At 56.0% G+C, this 27,086-nt stretch overlaps 1 protein-coding gene across 1 annotated transcript in view; it reads right to left on the reverse strand.

Annotated features, from left to right (window-relative positions):
- Positions 1-424: 424 nt before the first annotated feature.
- Positions 425-27,086, reverse strand: part of LOC104078912 (receptor-type tyrosine-protein phosphatase V-like) — a 45,373-nt gene continuing 18,711 nt past the window's right edge. Inside the window, exons 8-40 of the mRNA XM_009580735.1 lie at positions 26,465-26,725; positions 25,623-25,895; positions 24,893-25,162; positions 24,053-24,322; positions 23,331-23,603; positions 22,759-23,031; positions 22,024-22,293; positions 21,373-21,450; positions 20,302-20,574; positions 19,496-19,768; positions 18,374-18,643; positions 17,614-17,892; positions 17,239-17,373; positions 16,933-17,143; positions 14,033-14,100; positions 13,747-13,873; positions 13,358-13,405; positions 12,813-12,906; positions 11,834-11,924; positions 11,194-11,270; positions 10,226-10,360; positions 9,527-9,649; positions 8,874-9,034; positions 8,371-8,506; positions 7,693-7,772; positions 6,815-6,902; positions 6,234-6,324; positions 5,407-5,483; positions 4,921-5,055; positions 4,278-4,400; positions 3,646-3,755; positions 2,863-2,998; positions 425-484 (exon numbers count right to left, since the gene is read on the reverse strand). Of these exons, the coding sequence (XP_009579030.1) occupies positions 425-484; positions 2,863-2,998; positions 3,646-3,755; positions 4,278-4,400; positions 4,921-5,055; positions 5,407-5,483; positions 6,234-6,324; positions 6,815-6,902; positions 7,693-7,772; positions 8,371-8,506; positions 8,874-9,034; positions 9,527-9,649; positions 10,226-10,360; positions 11,194-11,270; positions 11,834-11,924; positions 12,813-12,906; positions 13,358-13,405; positions 13,747-13,873; positions 14,033-14,100; positions 16,933-17,143; positions 17,239-17,373; positions 17,614-17,892; positions 18,374-18,643; positions 19,496-19,768; positions 20,302-20,574; positions 21,373-21,450; positions 22,024-22,293; positions 22,759-23,031; positions 23,331-23,603; positions 24,053-24,322; positions 24,893-25,162; positions 25,623-25,895; positions 26,465-26,725 (5,369 nt within the window). The remainder of the gene's footprint in view (positions 485-2,862; positions 2,999-3,645; positions 3,756-4,277; positions 4,401-4,920; positions 5,056-5,406; positions 5,484-6,233; positions 6,325-6,814; positions 6,903-7,692; positions 7,773-8,370; positions 8,507-8,873; positions 9,035-9,526; positions 9,650-10,225; positions 10,361-11,193; positions 11,271-11,833; positions 11,925-12,812; positions 12,907-13,357; positions 13,406-13,746; positions 13,874-14,032; positions 14,101-16,932; positions 17,144-17,238; positions 17,374-17,613; positions 17,893-18,373; positions 18,644-19,495; positions 19,769-20,301; positions 20,575-21,372; positions 21,451-22,023; positions 22,294-22,758; positions 23,032-23,330; positions 23,604-24,052; positions 24,323-24,892; positions 25,163-25,622; positions 25,896-26,464; positions 26,726-27,086) is intronic.

The raw sequence follows: 27,086 nt of genomic DNA on the forward strand, positions 1-27,086 counted from the left end.
CGGGCACCAGGGCTGTCCAGGAGCAAGCCACGGGCTGCCCCTTCTGTGCTGAGGGGCAAGGGCACCACAGAGCCCCCGCAGCCAGCGCTGCGTACTGCAGTGGGGTTAACAAACCTTCCAGACACCACGAATCCCAGGAGATGGCCAAAGCAGGGGAGCATCCTGCCCAGCCTCTCACCAGTGTGAGACTGCTGGGGGCTGCAGCAGTGCGTGGCAGGACAGCACTGTCCATCTGTTCAGGGGACCCCATTTCGCTGCTAACACCATGTGGGATGCATTGGTGACAGTGCTGGGGTAGGTCCCCTCTCGCTGCAGGGCTCGCTCTGTGCCAGGAGCCCCATGGTGCTCTCACCCCAGCTCCTGGCTCCAGACAGGACCCCGCAGAGGTGGAGGCCAGGACGGTGCCAGGAAATGCCTAGCAGTGTTAGGGTTGTTGCTGAGCGATGATGTCCCGCATGCAGGTGTACAGGAACAGGTACTGGTCCTGTAAGAGAGAAAGGGGAGTCAGGTTTCTGACAGAAGCCTCCTGGTTGCAGAACTAACTCTGCAATTTGCCTTAAAAGGTCCTAATTAACTAGCAGTGTCTGATGGCAGAGCAGGATTTGCTGTCCCAAGTGGTCCATGTTTGTCCTGTGTCTCCAGAGTTGCCCAGAAAGGAAGAATCAGGCCTGGAGCTGCAGTTACACCATGTTTGTTTCCTCCTGCTTCATCATCCCTGTGATGGGGATGAGAGCAACATCCCCATCTCAGATGGGGAGGAACAATGTCATCTGACTTCCTCAAAGTGCCCCAGTGGCTTTTGGACGTGCCATGGTGTTGCATCCAAAACAAGACTGAAGAGCAACTCCAGGGATGCTGCAGGGCAGCAAGCGGGGAGAGCTCTGCCCTGCTGGAGTGCACAGGGTCTGGCAGTGACCTGAGGCCAGGAGGGAAGACCTCTGGAGCAGGAGTTTCCCTTGGTGGTAGTCTCAGTGTACCTGAGTCAAGTGCTGACAGTGGATCGGGGTAGATCTCTGTAAGCTCTCAGAGGCAGACAAAAAGATCTGGGTGGTTTTAGTCCAGTTGCATCGTTTCTCTATTTTTAAGATCACCAAAATGTTCCATCAGTACCAAGTGTGGCTCCAGAGGTCTCAAGTACACTGTGGATTTGATATGAGGTTCTGCTCAAATGCCAGGCCGCTCCAAAATGATGCTGGGCTACAAAACGGCAGGGCTCTGGGGAAGGCATGTGGGAAAGGTAAATGAGGTTGTACTCAATGCACAAAGCTGGAGGGCAGGGCCAGCCTGCAAATGATGTGGGTCGAAATCACATGGTAGCCAGGAAGGTGGGATTAGGGACTCAACAGAGGGGCCCCCGAACAGCTCACTAATGCGCTGGCTAAGCTGCAAGTCACGAGGAGCCTCCTCCCCTGCCGGCGGTGGGTTTAGCCCCACTGAAGGGCTGGGAAAGCCACAGATCACACAATGGCTGCGGTTCCAGGTCACCAGAACGTGTTTTCAATGAGCCCAGCCTGATTGTGAAATCTGGAGTGACAGCCCAGGATTGACTTCAGACCAGGCACACTCAATGCCTGGCCAAATGCAAGAGCACATCCCCAGAGACACATGCCGCCGTGGAGCTGGGGGTGCTTAAATACAGTTATCCATGGACAATCCCTCAAAGGTTCATCTTCCCCTTTGTTTGGCTACCAAACCCCCCAAAAAATCAGCTGATGCTCCCAGCATGAGAGCAGCGTGCCCCTGCCAGAGATAAAGGGGTCCTGGCAAGCTCCCACAGTGATGGAGGAGGCTGGCAGCCACATGGCAGTGGTGTGGGCCTGGAGGGCAGCCCTGCATGTCCTTCACTGGCCATGCTGGGATCAGAGCGACCACTGTTCGCGGCAAAGTGGGGAGGCAGCTGCCTCTGCTGCCCCCCCTCAGTGGGGCAGCGGCTTTTGATCGGCACTTGCTGTGCCTTTATGGGCACATTGTGTCTCTGCTCGGCAAGACCGCTGCTGAAATACAAAGAAGCTCTGAAGCAGGGGCAGCGGATGCCTTGCCCTCCTCTGGCTCCCACCATGTGCATGGTTCACATTAATTAAGAATGCGATTAGCTGCTTGCTGGCGGCTCTGCAGCTGGGAAGCCCCGGAGAGATCTGCCCCAATTCTGCTGTCCCCTGTGGGGAGGGTTTCCAGGGATGCTGCATCAGCTGGTTCAGCATTTGCAGCAAATGAAAGCGCTGTCCAGAGAGCATCTGTGCCGCCAGCACCCATCAGGAGCAGCACGCTGGAGGCCTGTGAGGCTGGGCTGGGCTGGCACAGCATGGCAGGGCATGGCTGCGGCACCATCAGACAGTGCCACAGCCCATGTGGCTGCAGGGCAGCTGCAAATGTGGCAGGATGTCCCACTGACGCAGCCCCAGCTTTGGCAGCAGGCAAGGGCTGGGAGCAGGCTCTGGGTGTGGAGGATGTAGCAGGGAAAAGGCACCGGACAATGGGAAACCCAGCAGATTCTTGGTACTCAGGCTGACAGCCGCGTCCAGAGGCCAGGGGTGAGCAGGCAGGTTTGTCATGTAGGACGAAACCAGTGCTTCATGCTTTCCAAGGCAGAATGGCAAGAGTGCCTTGCATTTATCGTGAGCTCACATGCAATTTAACCTATTTTAACTCTAGAACTGAGGAGATGGAAAGCCCTTCCCTGGGAAAAGACCGTGCCCTTAGCCCTCAGGGGCTGGCAGAGGAAGCACGAGAGGAGTGGGCAGCATAGGCTGGACAGGCTCCCAGGTGGCAGGTAGCACCAGGGGAGTGGGCAGCATGCTGCCAGCTCCAGGCAGCTCAGCATGAACGTCCTGTTCTGCCTGGCCCACGGTTCTTCCCACCTACCAGCGTCGGGGTCATGAGACAGCAGCTTCTCATCAGCTGGAGCGTCACCCCATAGACATCCACAATTCTCTCGGCTTTCATCTGGTGCAACAGGCAATCCAAGGAGATCAGTGTCCCCATTTGGCTCACGCCACTGCTGCAAGGGACAAGGGAGGGTCATTGATGCCAGGCCAGGTTGAGCTGAACCTCTTTGGAAGTGGGCACCAGCCCAAGAAGTCAGAAGCCCCATGAGAAAACATGCAGCAACTGAATATAGTGGGGATAGGGGAGTGTGAGCACTGGTCAAGGTGGCAGGGAGGCCTGTGCTGACCAGGGGAATGGGACCCCAAAGAGCCCATTGAAGGAGCCTGGAGACCCAACCTACCCTGCCCCGCCGAGCTGTGCATCTCTCACCCAAGCCAGCTCTGCCAATGTGTTGGCTGTGTTGGCTCCTGTGGGACTCTGAGCTCTCCCCAGCTGCAAGCAGATGAGGATGTCAGGGCTGCTCCCAGGATGCTAGCAGTCGGCCCAGGGATGGACCAGGCACCTCAGCCCAGGCATGCCTGCTCCATCCATCTGTTTGCCCTGGCAGAGCACTGCTTCATCTGACCTCCCAAACTCAGAGCTTCCCTGGCTCCCATGGACCTACTCTCAACATGCCCCAAAACCTTGGGATCCTTGGCGGAGGGCGCAGGCTTGCTGGTGGCCATGCCAAGGTGCTGTGCTGCCCATGGGTGGAGCAGTAACGTGAGGTACCTGCAGTGCAGCAGGAGAGGACCAGCTCTCTTTCGATGGGGCATGCACCGTCTGACAGCAGTGAGGAGCTCCAGCAGGCTCTCGACATCTGGCTGTTTCTTGCTGCTCCAGAGCATGTATAGGAACCGTTGTACCTGCCTCTCCTTTGCCTTCTTCTCCTGGTGAGACAGAAAGAGTTGACATGGCTGTTGGGGACGGATGGGTGAATTTGGATGCAGAGAGGTCCCAGCTCTCCAATCCTTAGGCTGTCAGATGCTTTCCTGAGCTAACTGCTAGCTTCTGTAAAGCTGTCCAGGCAGCATCTGCTGGGGCATTGCCCATCACCCGTGCAGTGGGTATGGTGCCTCTGGCAACCTGCTCTCCTTCCCCACGGCACCCTGACCTGCCCCTTGAGAGGGGGACTGAGAACTGTGTGGACCTTTTCAAAGAGGGTCAGAAAAACCTATCAGCAAGGGGTGGGGGAAGCCTCCAATCCTCTCCCATGCATCTCCTATGTCCACTCAGCAGATGTTCTTCTGGATGTTGCAATCTAGATTCCCACCTGCATTTGTGGACTGCTGGCACTCTGCAGCTCAGACAAGTCTCCATGGACCTTTCAGCCTTTGCCCCTACAGACCTGTTCGCTAGCTGTGAAGAACATCCCAGACAGTGGGAGCCAGGCCAGCCCCATCAACACATACGTGTTTCATTTTGAGCTGGATACACCTCCATCCGGAGACAAGCTTCTCTGTGCCACACTGGATGGTCAGCATCTTTGTGCAGAGACAGTCTCCTTCCAGGGGCCAGCATGCCTCACGTGGGACCTGTGCACAACAGCAAGTTTGGCTTCATGTTGACGGTTGCCATATTTCAGATCGGTCACCTTCAGAGGGGTCTGTGATGGGGTTGGACCAAGAGCACCCACAATATCACTCTATGTCAGTTCATCCCCTAGCTAAACCCTGGGGGAGTTTTTGGAAACAACAGCAGATTGCATCCAGCTTCCCTGTTAACACAGAACTTGCTAGACAGTGGGAATTTGCTCAGCAAATGTTCTCCGCCTCGGATAGACAGAGGCCAGAGCTGCTGTGCCACGGAGATGCAGCTTGAAGTGTACCAGCTGAGTCCACAGCCATGGACCGCATGGTGGCAGACAGAACCTGTCTCCCATGACAAGCAGTGGGACCACTTTGACACAGGGTAAGTTCAGCTTTAGCTAAGCTGGATCTGCACCCAGGCTTCAGGAGGCAGTGACAAGAGTTCAAGTTTCAGAGCTATGGCAGCTTCCAGCTCCATTAAACAGATCCCTGCTCTGCCATGGCGCAGGCAGGCACGGCACCTTACCTCCCCCTTCTCCTGCCATGGGAGAAGTGTTAGGATGGTGTGAACGTCCTGTTCCCACACCAGGGTCCAGAAGTCCTCCATGGTCAACTTGTCAGGGCCCTGGACAGCCAGATACTCCCTGCTGGAGCTGCAGCCCTGGGTGGGGAACGAGAATGTCACTCTCCTGCTGGAGAGGGTGGCACAGGCACCCCATCAGCCCAGGTGGCTGCAAGAGAGGCCAGGAAAAGGAGGGAAGATCAGCAGGTCAGGAGGCAAAGAGAGAGGAGAAAGCACCGAGGGAGGGAAGTAGGGACAGCCCAGGGCCCCAGGAGTGAGGCAAGACACATCCTAAGTCCCCACAGTCCCCTCTTGTCCACACAGGGTCATAGCAGCAGTGACCGGTGGAGCCATGCAGGAACCAGGCAGCAGGGAGTGTGTGAGGATGCAAAACAGCCGTGGCAGGACCCAGGCATGGGGGTCGGCATTGCTGTTGGGGGTACGACTCACCGGGACACGCCACACCTGCAGGAGACCTGAGAAAGGGCCCTGTTCCAGCAGGGAAAACTTCACTCTGGAGCGATCATCTGCAAAATATGTGGGAGGTAGAGGGAGGCAGGGCAGCCTTGCACTCACACAGCTCCTGCAGACCAACTGCCAGACTCCACACAGCCGCACAAATCCAATGCCCCATTCACCATTTTTCTGCAAAGGTCCTCCCCTCTGCAGGCCTCTTGTTCAGCTCATGGACATTGGTCCCCAAAAGACAGCCCTGGGGCTTGTTCTGGAGAAGCTGGAGGGGAATCCTTTTCTGTGGGTGGGAAGGAACCTTTGCAGGTCTCTATCCCAATGACCTGCTCAAAGCAGATACATGTAGTGCAGGTTGCTCAGTGTCTTGGTCAATGGAGATCTGCGTATCCCCAAGGATGGAGAGCCTGCAGATGCTCTGGGCCCTTGTTGCAGTGTTTGGCCACCTTCATGGGAATTCTTTTTTCCTTATACTGAGTTGGATTACTCTTCCAAATCATCCCCTTTGCCTCTTGTCCTTCCATGGTGCACCTTTGCGAGGACTCTACATTTTCTCTGTGCTCTCTCGGCAGGTAGTTGAAGGTAGCAATAAGATCTCCCCTTTGTCTTCTTTCCTCCAGATTGAACAAGCCCACCTATCTCAGTCCCACACATCATGTGCTCCACACCCAAAACACCTTGGTAGCCTTCTGGTGGACTCACTGCAGTGTGTCAAAATATTTTCTTGTACTGTGGAGCACCGGCCCTCGTCCAGCCTGGGTCCACGCAGGTACAGGAAGGAAGAGGATACAAGGTGTCACAGCACTTACATGGAAGGATGCTGGAAGAGGGCCGTGTCTGCTGGTTGCCTGAAGATGGTGTTGCAGAGCTGGCTTCTTCCTTGACAACCTCTAGGAGCATCTGCCAGAGTAAAAGAGAGTGGAGGAAGGGTCAGGAGGAGCAGGAAGAACTGGGGACTCCTAAGGATGCCTGGCCTCGGCAGAGGGGTGGTTATAGCTGCACATGCAGAAGCCTTAGCAGGGGGGCTATGTGACCGCCTCTGGGGTGGGCTGCCAGGTCTGATCTGTGCTGTCAGGAGATGGCTGCATCTCTGTGTAGGAGAATGGTGTTCAGGTAGGTCCCTACCCTGCATGGGGTCTGGGAAGGAGGGGGTCATGGACAGACCCTGATCAGTGCAGATGCATGAGGGAGCAATATGCCTGAAGACACAATGCGATGGAGAGGGGACACTGCCAGGACAGCCAAGCACGTGGAAACTGGGGCATGGGGCCCACTCAGGAGGTACTTCTTGGGTGTCCCCCAGCGTGATCAGGTGCTGTTGCTCCCCAGGTCCCTTCAGTGCATATGGCCATGGCAGTGGTCCCTGCACCCTGCCCAGGACAGCTCTCACCTCGTACTCCCTCAGGAAGCCCGCATGGGACTTGGCGGCCTTCTGGGTGTAGTGCTGAGCAAAGCTTTTCAGTGGGATGGGGCAGGACCTGGGGAGAGAAACTGGGAGTAAGGGTGAGGTTGAGCAACCTCAGTAGCATCCAGGGTGTGTCTGCAGCAGGCGGACAGGCACCTTCACCACTCAAATGCTGGGGCCCTCACAGGTCCCCAGCCCAGCTCTGACCCATGCCAACCTGCTCTCCCCTAGACAAAGGCAGGTCTCAGATGTGGCACAGCCCAGGGACCACTCCCAAGACTCAGCAAGCACAAGGGCATCCTGTTCTGAATGAGGGAGGAGAGAATTTGACTATGAAGAGAGATATTTCACCTCCAGAGACAACGAGATAGGTGGGCAAAGCCATGCCCAAAGCCATGCCCAACCTGACCCTGCTCCCTCCTCTTGGCCTCCATTAGAAGGGGCAGCCCAAGGCCACCCAGCTGCCATGAGCCCCTCCAGTTTGAACCCATCTCTAGGGCATCCCTGTGGGTTGGGAAGCCAGGGGCTGATCGAAATGCCTTCCCCAGGACAGCTCTGCAGCTCTTGGGCGTTGGCGTAGCCCAGGAGACTGGCACTGGAGGAAAGGGAGATGTGGTCCCCCAAGCCCTCGCAGTGTGCCCACTGACTCACACCTAGTTCTGGGCTGGGCTCCCCATGCTGCAGGGAACAATCAGCCCTGGGCTGATCCCCCTCAAAACACCAGGTGGGACAGCTGGCTGGGCTTCCCTGTCCTTCTGTCCTGGAGCCAAGGCTCAAGCTGGGGTCAGGATCCCAGCTTGCCACCTGAAGGGGCTGTGGATCAGGGTGGGTAGAGTGGCAGGCAAAACACAGCAGGCCCTTACCTCTCTGTCCCTGATAAACCCAGAATTGGTTCCTCCAAGATCTTTTCCAGGATACAGCTGTGCAGGAAAATATACTGGGACTGGAAGGCAAAGGCAGACAGCAATGTAGAGCATCGCACCATGCAGATGGCGTGAAAAGGTGGGTATGGCACTGCCTAGTGGGCAGAGGGTGTCCTATACATTCATGTCCCCAAAGCCCTACATTCATGCCCAAAAGGCCCTGGCTACTTCAATCTCAGAGCCCCTGGATCCCTCCATTGGGTCTGTCTGTCCTGAAGGGTAGTACTGACACCTTGTCCCAACCCTGAGTACTGGAAATATTAGATGGGCTGTGGCCATCACAGGTCAACAACATGATGTGGGTTAAGAATTGCCTACAAAGGGCCTGATCCTGCTCCTAGGTACTCTGGGGTGTTTATGAGCCTCCTGGGAAGTCTCTGAGACTCTGCATGTTGCTGCTGTGGGTCTGGCAGGGCATGAAGCTGCTGGAGACCCTCACAGCTGCGCAATTTCCACTCCAGCTGAGCTGCTGCTTTGAGCGGCACTGTGACACAGTGTCAGGTTGGGGACCAGCCTGGGGGTGCTGGGGCTGGCCGGCCAGCTCATCTGTCTGCCAGCCCAGCTAGCTTTTACGCCATGAAGCAAGGGGCCTGGGGGAAGAGAGAGCAGAGGTTTTACCAGCGTCTGAATCATCAGGTAACGGTTCATCCGCAAGGCATAAACAACACCAAATGTGTCCACCACCTTCTCCTGCTTCATCTGCTGCAGCAGCCGGTCCAGGGCAATGAAGGTGCCACTGCGGCCCACCCCGGCACTGAGACCACAGACAGCAAGGGTTAAACATCGCCTGACCCCACAGCCGACGGGCTCCCCTCCCACTGCTAGACATGGCTCCCAGATGCTGCACCCTGGGGCACTGGTCCCAGCACAGCATGGGGTTGAGGAGCCATTCAGACTACCCAGGGTTGGTGCTGACCATCTCCAGCTGCCCCGTCCCCTGGGATCGGGGGGCAGGCTGCAAGCAGACCTGTAACCCCCAACGCCCAAGCAGGAGACTCTCTACAGACCAGCTGTGTCTCCTGGGCATTGCCTTCCCTCCCAGTTTGTGCACAAGTAGGACCCTTGTCCCCCATGCCCTCGCCCATCGTCCCCTCCTGCCGTCCCCCGAAGCAGAGCCTCGCCTGCAGTGCACGAGGGTCGGCCCCGCATCCTTGGTGCTCTGGATGTGCTCCCGGACCAGTTCTCTGAAGGTCATAATGGAAGTCGTGGACTCCGGGATCCCGTGGTCAGGCCACGCTGTGTAGTGCAGGTGGGACACATGCCGCTCTGCCCGGAGACCCTCCTGCCAGGGGGGATGTTGGTGATCAGCGTGCAGCCCACTGGGATAGGGGCATGCATGCACCCCACAGCCCTGGGAGCACCCTGGGTCTTGGGGACACCCAGCTCAGCTGCAGGGAACAGCCAATGCCAGGTCTGCTGCACTGCCTGGTGGCTCCTGCTCCCCTGTTCTCCCCCATGGTCCCCTGCCATGGTGAGGCACGTGGAGGTGGCAAGGAGGAGACCTGCCTTTGACCACCAGGGAACTTCAGTGCCCTTGAAGCTGCAGGCTGTGTCCCAGTGCAGGGACATGGAAAGGAGAGAGCAAAGGTGGACAGCAGGGCTGATACACATTGGCAGTGACAGACTGCTCCACAGGGGATTGGGTCTTTGAACCCTGCTAATGGCAGGGAAAGGAAATTATGCCACCACCACTGAGGAGAAATGCCACTCCATCCCATGCAAACCCCTAGCCCTTGACAGGTCCCTGAGTCCATCCTTTTGGGTCCTTACTCACGTGCCACAGTTTGAACTCGCGCATGGTCCACTCCTCGGAGCTGCTCTGCGTCAGCAGGTGGACCTGGACCTGCCCGTAGGAGACCGGGGCAGATTCGGATGGCCAGTAATGATCACAGAGGACCTAGAGCACAGGCAAGATGGGGTCCTAGTGAGGCCAGTGAGGGCCCAGGTCCCACTAGGTCACCTCCCAGCTCCCTGGGAACATCTGGAAAGCAGCAGCTGTGCGGGGAGCCAGGGCAGGTCTTGGGGAGCAGGCAGGGGTACTTCCTCTTCCCACCAGAAGCTTTGCACGGCACTCCCCCACCTCCCCTTTGTTTGGATCTCAGCCTCCTCCTGAGAAAAGGACCTGGGTGGGTTTCATCATCCCTGGAGACTAGAGGAACAGTCCATGTGAGGTGTCTCATCCAGAGGCAAGTGGTAATTTCAGACACTGCAGACATATCTGAGGGTGATGGGCATGGTTCCAGCTAAGCTCCACTTCTGCCCCTTCGTACCCCAAGCTAATGCCAAGCTGCACACATCAGCCTCTGTTCCCCTCAAACTGCCTGTTGGGGAAGCTGTGTGGCCCATGCTCACCCTGGAGCCACATCTGAGCAGGGGTTGGTGGAGGGCACAAACCCAGCCCGGGCTCAGCTCACACGACCAGGTCTTGGCTTGTCTGGGGCTGGCACGTGGAAGCCCAGTGGTGCCAACCTACCCGTCCGTTCTCCATGCACACTGTCAGCATGATGATGTTGCAGACGTTCTGCTCCCACACCAGTCTCCAGAAGTCCTCTATCGTTTTCTTCAGGGGCCCCTGGGTGGCAATGAACTCTTGCTGGGATGTATAGCCCTGAGCAAGAGGCAGACAGGAGGAGTTGGCAAGTTGCAGAGGCAGGTGGATCCTGCCCTGGGACAGAGTCAGTGCCTGGTCTGCTTTTGCAGTAGAGGGAGAAATGCCCATTGCCCTTAGCCCAGGCTGGCACAGTTCCCAGGCACCTGATCTAAGAAGCAGCTGATTTCACAGGAAGCACGTGGTGCCCAACACGTGCTCTCTACGTATTTGGAATAAAGACGTGATCCCTGCCGTTTTCCCTCCAATCAGTTCCTCATTCTGCCTAATAAGGAAAAGACAGATCTGGGTCTTTCTTGTGCTCCCCAGTCATTGCTGAAGGTAAGGCGAACATGCAAGGTCTCAAGCTGCTTCTTTGCCTTTACCCCTTTAACACATGCATGCCCCGCGGATCCACACAACCACATATGCATGCTGTGTGCCCTGTCTGTTACCTGGGAAAATCTCCCAGATGGGGGATGTGGGAACAGCTCCGGGGTTGTTCAAATGCAGCTGCACAGACCAGAAGGAGAAAGAGCAGACAGACAGATGGGGCAGTAAGCTGTGAGAGGATGGGAAGAGGATAGTCCTCAAGAAGAAAGCAGAAAGCCTTGCCAGTCTCCCCACACTCACACCTCTGCATTCACAGCACTTGCCATCTGACGATCTCCATCAACCCCTGCTAAAGGGAAAAAATGCATCTCCGCCTGACCCCCAACTCCTTGCCAGTCTGTGCCAGCTGTGGCTTCAGTGGCAGCTCTTGCCCACCAGCCCTCACAACCTCAATCCAGGCAGAATTTCTCTGACGGTGCCCCATGGCCATGTCTCTGTGGGGAAGGCAAGTGGGATCTCACAGGCATGAAGTTGGCATTGATGTAGTCTGAGTGTGGATCCTCCCCCATTTGGCTCAGCTTGACCCGAGAGTGATCGTCTGAAAGAGACCCATACACACGTGTGACCCCCCAAGGCAGCCCTTCACCAAGACATAGCCATCTCCTCTTCACCTGGGTAACACATTGGAAAAAGCCTCAGCAGCTCCGCTAGCTCCATGTATGCAGCCAGCAGTGAGGCTCTGTGCTTGCCCAGGCACCTTCTCCCTGGAGAGGTGAGCATTGCTTGCCAACTGGGTTAGCAGGGGGGTAAGAAAGCAGAGCTGGTATCATGAGGCTCATCAGAGAAACCATGGGACACTCACGGTCCCACTTTGGTCTCCAGCTGGGTCCCATCCCTGAGCTGGGCTTATCCACTACCTGCCCCTGGTAGGGGGCTCCTGGAGGAGCTGAGGGGGTTGGTGGCTCAGCCCTGGCTCAACCCTTAAGCCTTGGGTCTCCAGCAGGAAACGGGAAACTGAGGTCCCTTGCAAGACTCCTTTTCCCAGGAGAGGAACCAGGCACTGTGAACCCTGCAGCAATGCAGGGTGAGCCCATCCCTGTCCATTGCAGTGTGAACTCCCACCTCGGATGATGGGGGGAGGAGGGAGGAGACAGCACTTACAGGGAAGCACGTGGGGATATCTGTTCTTGGAGATGTTGGCTGGTAGCTCGGCCTCCACCTTCGGCTGCTCCTTCCCAACTTCCTTCAGCTCCTGTAGGACAAGGGAGAGGATAAGCACAAGTGTCTCTCTGGAGAGCTCCTGGCCAGCCCAGCTTCCTGCCCACGGCCAACGGCTGTGTCTAGTGGTTCAAGAGGGTCACCTACGTATGAGGAACTTCTCTACTCCCTCAGGATAGCCTGTGTACTCTGAGCCATAGGTGGCTTTTCTCAGTGCCTTTTCCAACAGCACTGTTTATATTTAAAAGAAAACAAGCCCAAGAACAAGTACTGGGGAAAAAAAATCTTCTCAGAAATCAGGAGTCTACCAAGAAGCTCAGAGCATTTTGTGCTGAGAAAACAGAAACATCTTGTGCTGCTTCTGCCTCTGTCCTCACTCAGAAGGCCAGTGAAGGGTGATGTGAGGAGGGCTTGAAATCACTGGTGGGACTTTCAAAGGTGCTGGTAGCAGAACAATTCAGAGTCTGCAGATGTTGGCAGTGGGAGCCAGTGAAGCTAGCCAGGTGAATTTCACAGCCTGGCCCTATAGCTCTGAGAGTGCTCCTTGACCTTCCTTTTGGCTGCATGCTCTTTTCTAACACTGTCAAGGTGGATCTCATTGCAACACCACTCAGCATCTTTGCCTCCAGTCCAGGCCTGGGGCCCTTAGCTTTGTCCACCAGCAGCTATGGACAGTGCTAGTTCACCTCACGCCACAGACAACACATATTTCTACCAGAACTTGACAAAATAGGTTTTGAGTAAAGGAATTGCCTGATCACTCGGTCCATCCAGTCTTTAGCCTCCAAGATTGCCTAGTAGGGTGGTTGGATTGCTAGAGAGATGGGTTACTGTCCCTGGAGATGAGGAGTCCATACAGGCCACCCAACAGCTAGGGCATGAGCTACCTAGGGGGGAGTCTCTAGCAGGAGTCTCATCTCACCTCAAACTCCTGGAAAAAAGCGTGGTTAGCACTTGCTGTCTTCATCTCATAGTACTGCTTGAAGTTCTGTATGGGGATTGGCCGATGGACGTTTCTGCATGAAATGAAGTCCAGAGGAAAACTTGCCTTAGCTATTGGGAGGTCTGGCAGGCCAGTCAGGTGGCCAATGAGACAGCCCAGCCTTGAGACCTGCAGTACCTGGATGCACACACACAGGGATGGTTTATAGCCCACGTCATTGCCCAGGGAAGTGGGGCCAACAGAGCATTGTTTAAATATTGGGAGGGATTTCAGGATGATGAGGATATTCCCCTACTGCAGAAGCCTTGCAGAGGAGGTGTGGACAATGCATTTCCACTTCCATTGACTTGGAATGGAGCTGGGCAATAAATACTGAACATGGAAAAGCCTAAGATGTAAAAAATAACTGAAGGAGAGGAGACAGAGTTGGATTTTTCCTGAGTCAAAGCATGAGAAAGGAAGTAGGTGAAGGGCTCAGGGACCTGCATTGGGGACACGCAGAGAGGGAAGACTCCAGCACTCACCTCAAGCTGTAGGTCACCATTTCCTGGGGCAGGCTGCTCTTCTTGGTTCTAGAATCAAAGCATGGGAGATGTTACTCTTCCCTGCAGTGCAGGGACAGATGCTGTGAGCGTATTGTGTTCCACTGGCTCACGGAGCACTTGTGAGCAGACAGCTCACATCAGGCACACTGCCTTGCACATGTGTAGGGTTCTGTGAATTGATTGCACCCGGGCAGCTCCCCTCTCCCCTCTGCCTTTTGCTTCTGTGCTTGCCAGGCACAACTCCACTAGCGGGTGTCCTAGTTTGCCTAAATCTCATTTTATACCCTCTCTGCTCTTCCTCCTGGCCTGGCACTGAAGGTTGGGTTTCTCAGTCTGCACCCACCAGGCAAGAGGTGGCTTATCCTCACCTCTTTGCTCTGAGCTGTTTCCAGTAGACCAAAGCGAAAATAGCTGCAAGTGTCAAGAGAAATCCCACGACAATTCCAGTGATTATTGGCATTGAGAGTGGAGTTGTGTCTGCACTGGATCCAGCAGCTGGAATCAAAGAGATAGAACAGACAGAAGTAAAAGTCAGTAAATGGCTGCATTTACTCCATTTATTATATTTGCTCTCCCTCTGGCTTGCCATTGTCAGGTTGTTAATTATCTCTAACCTGCACTGCCAGGTAGGGAAGATGGCATTCTCCATCGTACCTGAGAACATGGTGAACGTCACTGCAGGGGCTACTGGGTCGTATTTGGTGAAGGCAGCGATGCTGAACCTAGAGCAAAGCAGAGTCCTGCCGTCAGGGGCAATCTGAACTGAGCACAGCCCCCATGCAGCCAGCACCAGGAATACCCAAGGGAACATGGCAGCTGCCTCTGGTTTGAAATATTGTATTGGAAGAAACTGGTTTTCTGGTAGGGATTTAAGGAATGGTCTTTTCTCCTTTTTCTGCCTCTTGGACAGAAATAGGGAAATACAACAGTAAGTAGGGAAAATCAAGTTGTGTTGAGTCACTGTCTCAGTTCATGTCAACCCATTAATTGGGTTGACTTGAAAGAGCTGAGCCCAGGTGACTGTTTGAAACAGGGGCACCTCAGCTGCAAGGGCTGAGCCCTGACCCGTATCCTTCCCCCTGCACACAGAAGTGGCTCGGGCATCCTCTTCCCTGTGGAGATCTGCCCTACATCCTCCTCCTCCCAGAAGCGTGCACATCAAGTGTCACAGCTCCCTCCTTCCCCGTGCACAAAGTGGCTCGGGCATCCTCTTCCCTGTGGAGATCTGCCCTACATCCTCCTCCTCCCAGAAGCGTGCACATCAAGTGTCACAGCTCCCTGCAGAGCTGACTTCCTTAGGAGCAGGTAACCTGGAAGGGTAGGTCTTCTTGTGCCCTAAATGCAAGCTAAGGCTTTCAATCATAGCTTCGGATTTTAGCAGCCAAGAGTTTGTGGAGCCCAGTGTGAGTCCTTTCTGGCAGCACCCCGGACCCAGCTGCCAGAGAAAAGACCTCTTTGGAAACTGAACCTGCAGATGGCAGGCCATGGCATGAGAGATAAGGGCTTGTGGATGAATAACTCGCTGAAAGATGGGAAACAAGGGCTGGCTTTCAGAGTGGAGATGGGCTGTCAGAGGTATCTGTTTTTCACCGCACTACTAATGATTAACTAGGAAAGCAGCAGAGTTTACTGAGGATACACGTTGTTTAGGGCAGCCAAAATGAAAGCGAGCTGTGAAGAGGTGCAAAAGGATCTTTTAGTCCTGAGTAATTGGACAGTTAAGTACATGTTATTCAATCACAGTACGTGGGCTAATGACACCCTGATGGCTCTGAATTAGCTGCTACCCTGTGGGAGGTCGATGTTGGAGTGAAAAGGGCAGCTGGGAAGCAAGGAAGGCAGATATACACCCTCAGACTGGCTGGACAGTATTTGGGAGGTGGAGGGGCACCCCAGTGTGTTTGTGCTGTTGTTAAACTCCTCTCGAGGCTGCTGGCCTCGACAGATGGGTCAGGCAGATCTTGGTCTAAGCCAACGCGTTGTAACACGGACCCAGCTTGCACCCCAGGCTGTCCCCTGTCTCAGCCGTGATGGCTGGAGCAGAAGGCCAGATCTGAAGCTGCTAGGGTTAAGCAGTAAGGCTTGCCCTGCCATGCCTGAGGGTGAGTCGGGCAGGAGCCGTTAGCAGTAAAGAATAGGTGGGCTTGATGGGCAATCTCCAACCTTTGGAATCAATTGGAGACTCCCGTGACAGCCCAGGGGTCAGAACACCTGTGTTGGGCATGGGATGGGAATGCATCATCACGCAATTCTCCTGCCAGGCATGATAATACAGTACCTAGGGAGAGCCAGAAGAGCTGTTTGCTCTTGATGATCCTGCTCTGTGTGGGATTTCCAAGGGAATGGCTCTCTGGACACTACCTTTTTTTCCCAGGAGAAGGACCCATCTCCCACTCCCCTGATGCAGCCCAGTGTTAACACCAATCTCTGTTCTCTGCCAGTGCTGCCCCAAACAGCAGCTTGAATTAAGAGCCCCTGTATGGCAACATGTGTAAATCTAAAATGACTCCATAAGAATCAATGTAAGTTTTTCACGTAAGCGCGGAGTCTGCACATAGCAAAAATAGAGAGAGCGAAGCAGAAACGAAGAAAGGAAGGAGAGCCAGCAGGTCCAAACCCAACACCAGGGACCTTAACTCCACTCACCACAAAACTTAAGGGCAGATCTAATTTTCACTTTACTCATAGGGGAAAGTGAAGCTTGCTTTCATGGACACTCTCTCACAGTCTTTCTTTCTCTTTTCCCAACACTCTCAGTGACTTCTATCACTAGTCAGCCACCCTTGCTGTAAGTTTCTTTAAACTGAAATGGGACAACCTTCCAGATTCTGGGGGATTCCTTTCTCAGAGGAATGCCTGGGGATATGGTCCCTGTTTGATGAAATTGTGAGCTGCTAAATTAACAGAGGACTGACTAAAGATATGATTCGTTGTCTGTAGTAGAAAAACTGTTTTACCATCAACTATTTTAAAGCTACCCTATAACAAAATATGTATGCTTGTACATTCATGTTCCTGGATTCTACTTACTGTCAAATAAGACTCTGAATTTATGAATATTGTAATCTGTGTGTGTGTCTCGTGGGGAACTTGGATCTTAGCCTGTGCGTTTGCTACCCTTAACCTTTGAGCCCCCAATTGTGTGGGCACCACTTGAACTTGAATGTTTCTGAATCAGTTTCATTTTTGCACTCTCTGAGTCTGCATGTGGCTCTGAGTCACATGTAAAAGCCCTACAAATAACAGCATCCATTTTAGTTTTTACACTGGAGGTGGACAACTGCCCAGCTCCCAAGGTAATACATACAGCCCTGTCAGCCTCAGTTTCACTTCTGCTTTCCTGCCCACTTACACTGCCTAACACTCTCCAGTATGCCAGCCCTTGCATCCCTCAAACGCTGCTTGGTGGAGCAACCCCTGGGGTCCACTGCTGGGGGTCTGGGGAGTACGAGGGTGAGGTGACATCCAGGCAGCTGGTGGCAACTTGCAGGGATATGTGCAGTCCCTTTTCTCTCCAGCCCCTTCCCCTCAGGAGGGATGCTGACGTCTCTCACCTGTACTGTTCGTTGGCCTTCAGCTTCCCATTGCACGTTGTCCTGGACTGGCCACACTCCTCGGTTCCCACTGGCACTGGCCAGGTTTCGGGGGAGCTCCTGGGGCTCGGATGGAAGGGATTGGGGATTAGCACAGCCAGGTAGGAGTCCTCTGTCCCATAATAGTGGTCATACCATGTGCTGGACATGATTTCCTGGGTGGGCCTCAGCACTGAAGGGGAATGTACAAAGTGACAGTGGTAGTCCCAAAGTGACCTGCTGCCCTCCAGGGAGCCACTGCAGATCGGGATGTGCAGGGGCACTTACGTGAATCATTAGTGGTAGCAATGACACCGTAATATTTGATCTGGCCGTTCTCCTCGCTGAACAGGTCGGATGAAATGATAACCGTGGAGCTGGCCTCCACCTGGAAGATATCTGCTCGCAGGGGTGGAGGCAGGGCTGGAAGAGGAACCAGCAAGCACAGCCTGTTAGTGTGTCCCTGCTCCCACAGACCCACCCCAGATTGCTCAGCCTGTGAGTGGTCCCAGCATCACTGCCCAGAGCCCTGGACCCACTGCAGTTCAGTGCAGGACCACAAGGGGCTCACAGGCATCTGAAAGAGTCCCCAGGTCTAATTAGCAACACTGGGTGTCTTCTCCTGGCGTCTGTGGCAAGACTGTGGGAAAGAAGGGGACTCACCCTCCACTGTTGTGTTGCAGAGCAGAGTCACAGCCTGGCTCCTCATTGTGTTCATGCCCACTGTGCTCACAACAATTCGGTACGACGAGTTTGGCCCCAGCCCCTCCAGACTGGCCTCGCTCGTAGGGATGCTCATGACATACTTGGAGGTGGGAGGTCCATCAGAGACTCTCTCTGTCACCACCTCATAAGCCTCCACATCTCCAGGAGAGCTGGTCCAGTTCAAGTAAAGGCTCCTTGACTCCGGTAGGCATTGCACATCCTCCACCGGGTTTGGCTCTGCAAAGGAGATATGGCAGGGTCTGTACTTACTGGATCAAAGAAATCCCAACCTCAGCCCATGCGTCAGCCCAGAGCCACTATGGTCCTCTACTGCCTGTCCTTAGGTCAGTGGGAGAGAAGCAGAGCTGGATATCTGTGACCTGGGAGCCTTCTGTGCCAAGGGCCACAGGACAAGGCAAACGGGTCATGGCCTGAGCAGATGTCTTATAGGAGAAGCAGACCAATGGAGATTTCTGCAGAGTCCACTTTGCTTCACAGGTAGCCAGGCCATGAGGTGATGGGAAACCTCTGTGATGGGGCTAGCTTAAGGAGCTGATGGCTACCAGAGGGTCACCTTGCTGGTTTTCCTTTTCTCCCACCATGAAGACTTCCCATGCTTCCGTTGACCCCCAAGGGCTGATCGAGTCTTGAGGCCACCCAGGCATTTCTCCCCCTTCCAGCCTGCACTCCACCCATCCCCCCCGCAGCGCATACCCACCCATCGGCACTGCCAAGGGCTTTGTGCTGCTCCAGTAGGGCCCGGCCACGCAGCTCAAGGAGACAGAATAGTTCCTCCCAGGTATGAGGCCCTGGAGGAGGTGCTGGACTTGCCCTCTGCCGAGAGCATGCCGCCAGGGCAGCGTGCTGTTCCTGTGATCCCGCAGCCACAGCTGGCAGTCGTCCTGCTGTCCAGAGACACTGCCCCAGGAGATGAGCATCGTGTTGTTCCCTTCAGCCACCGCAGAGAGATTTCTGGGAACTGAGGGGGCTACAATGAAAACCACACCAGGGGAGAGTTACAGGCATACATGTACTCTCTTCCATCCCGTAGAGATACAAGCAGAAGATGGGTAATATGCAAGGAAATTTCACATGTTCAGTGATAACGTTTCTGCAGCTGCTGGCTGCCACTACCAGAAATGACCTTTAAACGGCAATTGGAGGACATGCAGAGTGAGGAACATGAGGAGATGGGTTCTTCCTCCTGTTATTTAGCAAGTTTCATTAGAGACCTGCCTGAAGGGCTCTGCACGTGACTCCCAGCACTCTGCCAGGGGCTGGCTGAGCGTGAGAGCAGAGACCTCTGGATTCCCCAAACAAAGTGCTGGGACTGTGGGGACAAGCACATGAAAAGGCTTATTGTGCTTATCTGCAATTTCCACATTCCTTTAAAAAAAAAAAAAAAGCCCAGCCTCCCCTTATCCCCCATGCCAGGAATTTTCTGAGTGCCTGGGAGAAAGGCAGCAGGGACGGTGGGGTGTCCCCCCCTGGCTGTAAGGCCCCGTGGTCTCCCAGGATGTGGGTGTCCTCTACCAGAGCAGCACTCTGGGATCTCTTGCTCCTGTTCAGTCACTCATGCCCGGAGGAGCCAGCCTGTGTGAACAGTGGGGCCACGAGCTGGACGTCTGCCTCCTGAAACAGCAACCACGGCTGCCAGGCTGTCCTGTGGGCAGCAGCACTGCCCTGCTCTTCCCTCCACTGGGGCTTGCACAGCCCATGATCCCATTGCTACCTACAGCCTCCAGGCAGCAGTCCCAGCCCCGTCCCTCTCCCTTCCCACCCGCCTGGGGAAGGCTGAGCCTCACGCATGATGTAAGGACCTCCAGCTCTTGCCACTTACTTGTCCAGTCACTGATGTTCCCCGCGGAGGCTGCGTAGGGCCCTGCCATGGACACCACTTCCAGCAGGTATTTGTGTCCTGGAGCCAGGCCAGAAAAGGTGAATTTGCTGATGCCTTTCCCAACAGATACATTGGCTGCCACAATACCTGATCCCGAGTGATACAGGAGGAGCCTGTAACTGTCTTGCCCTTGGGGTTCAGCTCGCCAGGACGCGCTCAGCCTGTTGGGATACCCCTGGTTCGTCATGTACACGTTACGGGGTGCCAGGGGGTCTGGAGAGACAGGATAGGAGACGTTGTCAGTGAAGGATCTGAAGACACTGCCTGGGTACCTTGGCAGTGTCATCAGAAGGGATGCACCATACAGGACAGGGCACTTTGGCTCGGCTGGATGGCTGCATCCACCAGCCTGGAGGCAGCGAAAAACAGCTACTGCAAGCTTCAAGTGGTACTTGTCTGAGCAGAGACAGCCCTGTCCCAGCTGGAGCAAGACACCCAGGGATGGGAGAGGAGGGAGCACCCAGCCGGCTGGAGGGGAGGGGAAGGTGAATGCCCCTGTCCACTGCTCCCTCCTCCGTGCCTCTCCTCTGAAGCACAGCGCCCAGAGCTGCAGCTCGTCTAATCCAGGCTGGTGGAGCTGATGGTGTGGGTGGGCAGAGCCCTGCTTAGTGCCATGGTACTGACATGCTCTTGGGTTCAGGCAGGCTTTGGGGTCTGCCATGAAGGTCAGCAGTGCCGTGTCCTTTGCCATGAGCCTTTGTGACTGCCCAACAAGGCACGCATCACCCTCAAAACAGGGTACTCACACGTCCAGTTGCTGACGTTCCCTGCAGGTGTCCGGTAGGATCCTGCCATGGACATCACTTCCAGCACATACTTGCTTCCTGGGTCCAGTCCCGTGAAGGTGAAGTTGTGGGTGTCTCTCCCAAGCGAGGTTGTAGCTGCCACGGTGCCCAGCCGCGCGTGATACAGGGTCAGCGTGTAGCCGTCTCGCCCCCCGTCCGCTGCTCCCCAGGACGCGCTCAGCCTGTCGGGGTGCCCTGTGCTCAGCAAGTGCACTGTGACCGGGGGCAGCGGGCCTGGGGAATCACCAGACCTGATGTTAGGGACTGGAGACTTGCAGAAGGAAACACACTTGACGGGACATTGTGCAGCAGAACAGATGCTCCCTGAGGGCTGGGACACGAAGGCCCCTTCTGGCACACTCCTCCTCACTTTTCTCTTTTCTGCCCCCATCCCATCTCACCTTTAATGCTGCTCACCCTCTGTGGTCCCTCACATGCCAACCCTTCTTCATCCAGGTTACCCTCATCCCTATAGCCCAGCTGGAGCGCCTTTGCCACCGCTGCGTGCACACATCCTCCAGCACCCAGCTGGCATGCAGCTGCCTGGGCAGAGCTGGCACAGCGTCTACACTCTGTCCAGCCCTAAAACCTTTCTGGGTGGGGAGAAGTGTTGGACTAGCAAAGACCTGTTCTCCTGGGAAGACTGTGGATTAGCCTCTTCTACTACACGGATTCATGGACCTTTATGGTAATGTAATTTCTACCTGCTGGAGGAGACTCAGCAAGGGTGCGAGTGCTCCTGTATACAGGGAGATGGGGCTGCACAGGCAGAGGGATGTCCCTGCATGGGCACAGCTGGGTAACCCTGCATGTCATCAGCATGTACTTGTGCAAGTCTACAGTTGAACATCTATGTGCCCATGAGGGTAACAGTGTGCCCATGCACTAACTGCTGCGTGTTGCACCTATGCACATGCGCGTGCACGTCTCCAAAGGCACCAGGACCCCTGCAAACCTCCCAGCCCTCCTTAGGGCCGCCCAGTGTTGCAACATCTCCACCCCTCTGCAGAGGACACTCCTCTGGGCACTCACGTGTCCAGCCACTGATGTTGGGTGCTGTTGCCTGGTATGGTCCAGCCGTGGCACTGGCCTCCAGAGAGTACTCGTATCCTGGGGTCAGACCCATGAAGGTGAAGTTGTGGGTGTCTCTCCTGAGTGCGGCTGTCACGCGTGGTATAGGGTCAGTGTGTAGCCGTCTCGATCTCCAGCTGCGTCTCCCCAGGATGCGCTCAATCTGTCAGGGTGCCCCATGCTCAGCCAGTGAACGGTGGCTGGGGGCAGCGGGCCTGGGGAGGAAACACAAGTCACTGCCAGGAGCCACGTTCAGGCTGAGGGAAAGGAGATGCTCCTTGTCTGTGCCAAGCCTGTGCTGCAGGAGGTGGGTCAGCCCTGCAAGGTCCCGAGGGCTGGCTTTGTCCTTGACTCTGTGGCAGCTGCCTCCAGGGATTGCCTCTTCCCTGGTGCTGTGGATGGCTGTGCACAGCTACCTGGGACATGGGTGGCCAGGCCATGGGGTCATGCACAGACTCCCCATGCTGCATCCAGCAGGGCATGAGCACTGGGTGCTTGCATAGGTGGGAGAGGAAGGCAGGATCGCGCTGCACCAGTATGGCCTCTGATTTGAACAAGGAAAGGGGAGATCTGGTGGAGGACACCTGGCTGCAGGGAGAGCATCATACTCACGTGTGCAGTGGGTGAGGTTGGGAGTGCTGGTGTGGAAGGGCCCAGCTGTGGCCCTCACTGCCACGCTGTAGCGGGTGCCGGGGCTCAGGTTCCTGAAGGTGTGACTCCTGGCATCCCCACCCAGCACCATGCGCCCAACACGACCGCTGGACACTGTGTCATAGACATCCACCACGTAGCCTTCTGCTCCTCGCCCTGTTGCTGCCCAGGAGACCTGCAGCGCGGAGGCAGAGGGGCTGCCCAGGGTGAGGTTAGCAGGGGCCAAGGGATCTGGAAAGCAACAGGGAGACAGTCAGCCCCTGCGTGCCACCGCTTGCTGCTCAGTGCTCAGCACGAGCCCACTGGTTCCTCGTGCTCTGGCAGCACCACGGGCTGGACTCCAGCCCCGCAGCTCCCACTGGGCGGTGGGCAGGCTGGCCACCAGAGATCCTCCCAGAGAGAAGCATGGGGACAAATGGACAGACAGTGTGCATGGCTCTGAGTGCAATATCCTCAGGCCTTGCAGCTGGACATTGCAGGGGAGATAACCAGAGCCTTTGAGGTAGGTAGGGGGGATTTGCTCTGTGTCGGGGAAGGAGTGAAGACAGTGAGCAGAAAGGTGGGACAACTGTGTAGAAGCTAGGGGCACAGCGGGGATGGTTTGGGATGGGGAAGGTAGTGGTGGGTGCTCTACAAGACTCAGAGGCTCAGGGGCACAGTGGAGTGCTTATGTCCAACCCAGCCCATCAGACTCACGTGTCCATTGGGTGACGTTGATGGAGGAGGCTTCAAACAAGCCTTTCACAGCAGTGACCTGCACAGCAAACCTGCTGCCTGACTCCAAGTGAGTCCAGGTGATGTTCTGAGCATCTGGACTCAAGGTCTGGACCCGATCCCTGCTCTGGGTGCTAAGGCTATACAGAATAACACGGTAGTGGTCCCTCCTGCCGGGGGGCTTGTTCCAGCACGTGTAAAGCTCCGAGGAGCTGCCTGGATTGGTAAGGCTCAGGTTTGTCGGTGCAGCAGGAACTGCGAGGAAAAACAGACACATGAGTTGGAGAGAAAAAGATCCAGTTCCGAACATGCAGCTGTCTCCGGGGAAGAGTCCTGCTTTCCCCAGGCAGCCAGCAGCAATCGGCCAGAAAGCGTTCTGTGCCCACGTGGTACAAGAAGGCTGCAAGAGGCAGGAGATTACTGCAGGCCAGCATCACCGGGAACCAGGCCAGGGTGCCCTCCTCTCCCTGGGTGCCAACATTGATCCCCATCCCATTCTGGAGCTCCTCGCAGTGCTCCCACCCAAATCACCTATGGGTGGTATGGATGCTCACCTGTGCAGCCGGTGACGTTCTTGGGGAGGGAGCGGTAGGGTCCAGCTATCGCCCACATCCCAACAAGGTAGCAAGTTCCTGGTGCCAGCCGTGTCAGGGTGACATTGGTGCTGTCCTTCCCTGCTTCCAGGGTCCTTGCTGGTGCAGAAGAGCCCTCCTCGTGCATGCTGAGCAGGTATCCATCCCTCTGCCCAGGAGGGGTCTCCCAGCGCACAGCCAGCGCCCAGGCAGAGCTGACAGGGCTTGCCGACAGGGAAAGAGGAGGTAATGGGACTGTGGGAGAGAAACAGCGTTACAGGGGACAAACCTGGGATGCTCAAGACTGAGTCTAGTTTGGGAATGAAGGTAGGAGCTGTAGGACTGTGAGCACCTCACATGCTGTCTAAAGACTCTGAAAGCAGCGAGTTGCTCCCAGATCAAAGCTGCTCCCTGTGTCCCAGGTGATAATGGTGTATCACCACCACGGCCTGAGAACCCCTTGTCCCAAAGTGCTGGGGCAGGCTCACAGCATGCCCCATTGAGCTGCTGGGCTCAGGGTGAGTGAGGGTCCCAACAAGAGACCCAGCATCTTGAGTAGCAGACAGGCATCAGTGGTGTTGCAGGGACATGGTCTCAGGGCCCTCCTGCAGAACAGCCCTGGGACCCCGCCTTGGTCCCCAGCCCCTCGCCAGGTCAGAGTCATGCTGGTACCAGAGATGGGTGCAGAGGAGCTGCATTCTTACCAGTGTAGCCGATTGCAGTCTGAGAGGAGATGCGATGAGGCCCAGCCTGGGAAATGATCTCCACGCGGTATCGGGACCCTGGCACCAGCCCCTCCAGGTCAACCTGGGTGACTCCACGGGGGACAGACACATTCCTGATGATGGAGAGGGACTCAGCCACCGAGAGCTGTACCAAGTGGTCTCTGCCACCGCCTGACTCCACCCAGGTCACACGTAGCTCCTGGGGTCTCTGGCCAGGCTGTACACTCACATTAGCCAGAGACAGTGGATCTAGGGGGAAACACAGCATGGACATCCATGAGATCATGGAAGAAAGCAACTGGAGAAGCCACGACACAGCCTGCACCTCTACACAGGGCTAAAGGAGAAGTGGTGGCAGCTGACTTCCAGCTGTCCTGTTGTCCTGGGGGATATGCAAGTTGCCCGTGCATGTCCCCAAGGCGCTGCTAGCAGGCAGGTGCTGTACCAAGAAAAGAGCACTCAGCTCCCCAGCAAGCTGCTCTGCTCCGTGGACAGGGAGCAGCAAGCCCAGATGGGTCTCTGTGCTTCCCCCTCTTGCATCCCTCTCCCACCAAGGCTAGCCTTGAAATCACGAGTAGTCTAGGCAGAAGGTTCAGCTTGACTGGGGAAAGCCTGAGCTGGGGAAAAGGGTCTTTTGGGGCCCAGAAGCTGGCATACAGCACCTAACTCATGACATGTGCTCAGATTCCCAGGGGCAGGGAGAATGCAGGTCTCACTGGAGCCCTCCCTCTGCCCGGACACGTCCATGTCACTGCCAGTCTTGCAGGCAGTGCCAGCATGCCCCGTCCCTGCAGGAGGCTGGGGACAGTTCTCACTCACATGTCCACTCAGTGGCAAAGTGTGATGAGGATCTGTATGGGCCAGCGAGGACGGTCACCTTCAGGAAGTACTGAATGCCAGGGGACAGCCCCAGGAATGTGAAGTTGTGGGTGTTTGGCCCCACTGAGATGTTCCTCTGTGCTGAATGGCTCTTGCTGTAGAGCTGGAGGTGGAACTGGTCCACATCGCCAGCAGCCTTGTCCCAGAAGGCAGAGAGTCCCAGCGGGCGTCGGGTGTTGGTCAGGGTCACGCTGGCTGGAGCCAGGGGGTCTGGGAAAGAAGAGACATCCAGGCAGTGAGAGGCAATCATGGTGGAGCTGCCGCGGTGTGGACTCGGGGCCTGCACGCGCTTGTCCTGGGCACCCTCCACCACTTGTCCCTGGTGGGCTGAAGTCAGAAATCAGCCCTGGCATATCAAACCCCAGAATAGCCTGAGCTTCTGCTCCACAACAAACATGGGAGCAGGTCCCCACCTTTCCTGCTGGGTGACATTTGGAAACGTTTTCCGTTCAGTGATGGGATTCTTCTGCACTGAACACCCTTTTAATTCCAACCTGGCTGAATGTGGCTCTGGCTGTCCTTCCACTCTTTGTCTGTCTATGCATCCCTGTCCCTGGTTCCCCTCCCTCCCCACACATGGTCCACGCTCTGCCTTGCTTCCATGCCATGAGCTTTCTGCTCTCGTTGGCCAGGCCATGGTTGCAACTTGCACTAGGGGTAACACACTCACACGTCCAGTCTCTGGCTGATCGCACAGGGGATCTGTAAGGTCCAGCCATAGCAGCCATCTCCAGTGTATACTGTCGCCCAGGGACCAGGTCCTCAAAGGTGACATTTGTCCAGTTGTTCCCCACAGTCATGTTTCTGACCCACGCCTGGGACTTGGTTTCCCAGAGGGTGCCTGTGTAGCCAGTGCTGCCAGCAGAAGCTGCTCTCCAGGAGGCTTGCAGAGAGGTGCTGTGGCCCTGGTTGCTGAGGGTCAGCTGCTCCGGGGGCAAAGGATCTAGGAAAGGTAAGGTCTAGAGTCACAGCTGCACCCGGACTGGGGTCACCTGGCAGAAGTGCAACCCCAGATGTGCTGGGGCTGGAGCCCCTTCCCTGGGGAAACCCACATCCAGGTGCTCTGGCCACCCGTAGGGTCTGAGCAGGCCACCATCACCCCTGCTGACACCCACACACCAGTTTGGCAGGGACTGGGCCAGCACAGAGTTGAAACTGGCATGGTAAGAGAGGACTGCTCTGGTGCTGGAGGAGGTGGTGGGTGGGATGGGATGGACCAGGGTGGTGGAGAGGTGGTTCAGGGCAGATGCAGCCTGAGCAGTGCCACAGGAGGGCGGCCCAGGGGAGAAGGGCACTGGGCTCTGCTGACCCTTGGGCTGGGCAACTGGCATACAGACCAGGGTCAGTCACATCCAGCAGCACCTCTGCTTTCCTCCTGAGCCTTTTGCTCTTTTATTGCATGAAGCTGCAGAAGACCTGTGCTACCACATGCCCTGAAGCATGACATTGTGGGCAAGTGCAAGACCCAGTGGGAACCCCAGGGCTGGCTGTGGTGAGGGCTGTGGCACTCACATGTCCAGTTGGTGATGCGCCGGGGTGTGGATGTGTAGGGGCCAGCCACCGTGCTGACCTCAAAGGTGTAGAGGGTCCCAGGACGGAGGCCGTTGTAGGTGAAGTTGGTGACACCTCTGAGCAGCGAGCTGTTCTTCACGGGGTGCTCCATGAGGCTGAAGGCCAGCACATAGCCTTCTCCCATTGCCTCCTCCCAGCTGGCTAGTAGGCTGTAGGGGCTCCCCTGGCTGGACAGACTCACACCAGATGGTGCTAGAGGCTCTGCAAGGGACAAGGATGGGATCATGCAGGTCACTGCGTGGGGCAGTGCATCAGGCAGACTGCTCTCATGACACTCTGCAGCGGTCCCCCCACCAAACTCGGCCAGCCAGGGCTGCAGGGAGAGAGAGCCTTGTACTTCTCTCAGTGCCAGGGGCTGGGTGAGTGCCTCCCCACACTGTTTAAGGCTACAGTTCTTCCTTCCCGGAGTGGCAGCTCTAGGACAGCACCAAACATGGCTCCACGAGTTGCCCAGGAGGGACTGGGCACAGGGAGATGCTGCTCTGGGGGGACTGGTGGTGCTTCACTACCCACCAAACCAGCTGCTGTGAGCAGAGGGAGGTGAAGATGTCTTGAAGCCTGC

The sequence above is a fragment of the Fulmarus glacialis genome, unplaced genomic scaffold (genome assembly GCF_000690835.1).
Source record: "Fulmarus glacialis isolate BGI_N327 unplaced genomic scaffold, ASM69083v1 scaffold20346, whole genome shotgun sequence".
In the NCBI taxonomy this organism is placed as follows: domain Eukaryota; kingdom Metazoa; phylum Chordata; class Aves; order Procellariiformes; family Procellariidae; genus Fulmarus; species Fulmarus glacialis.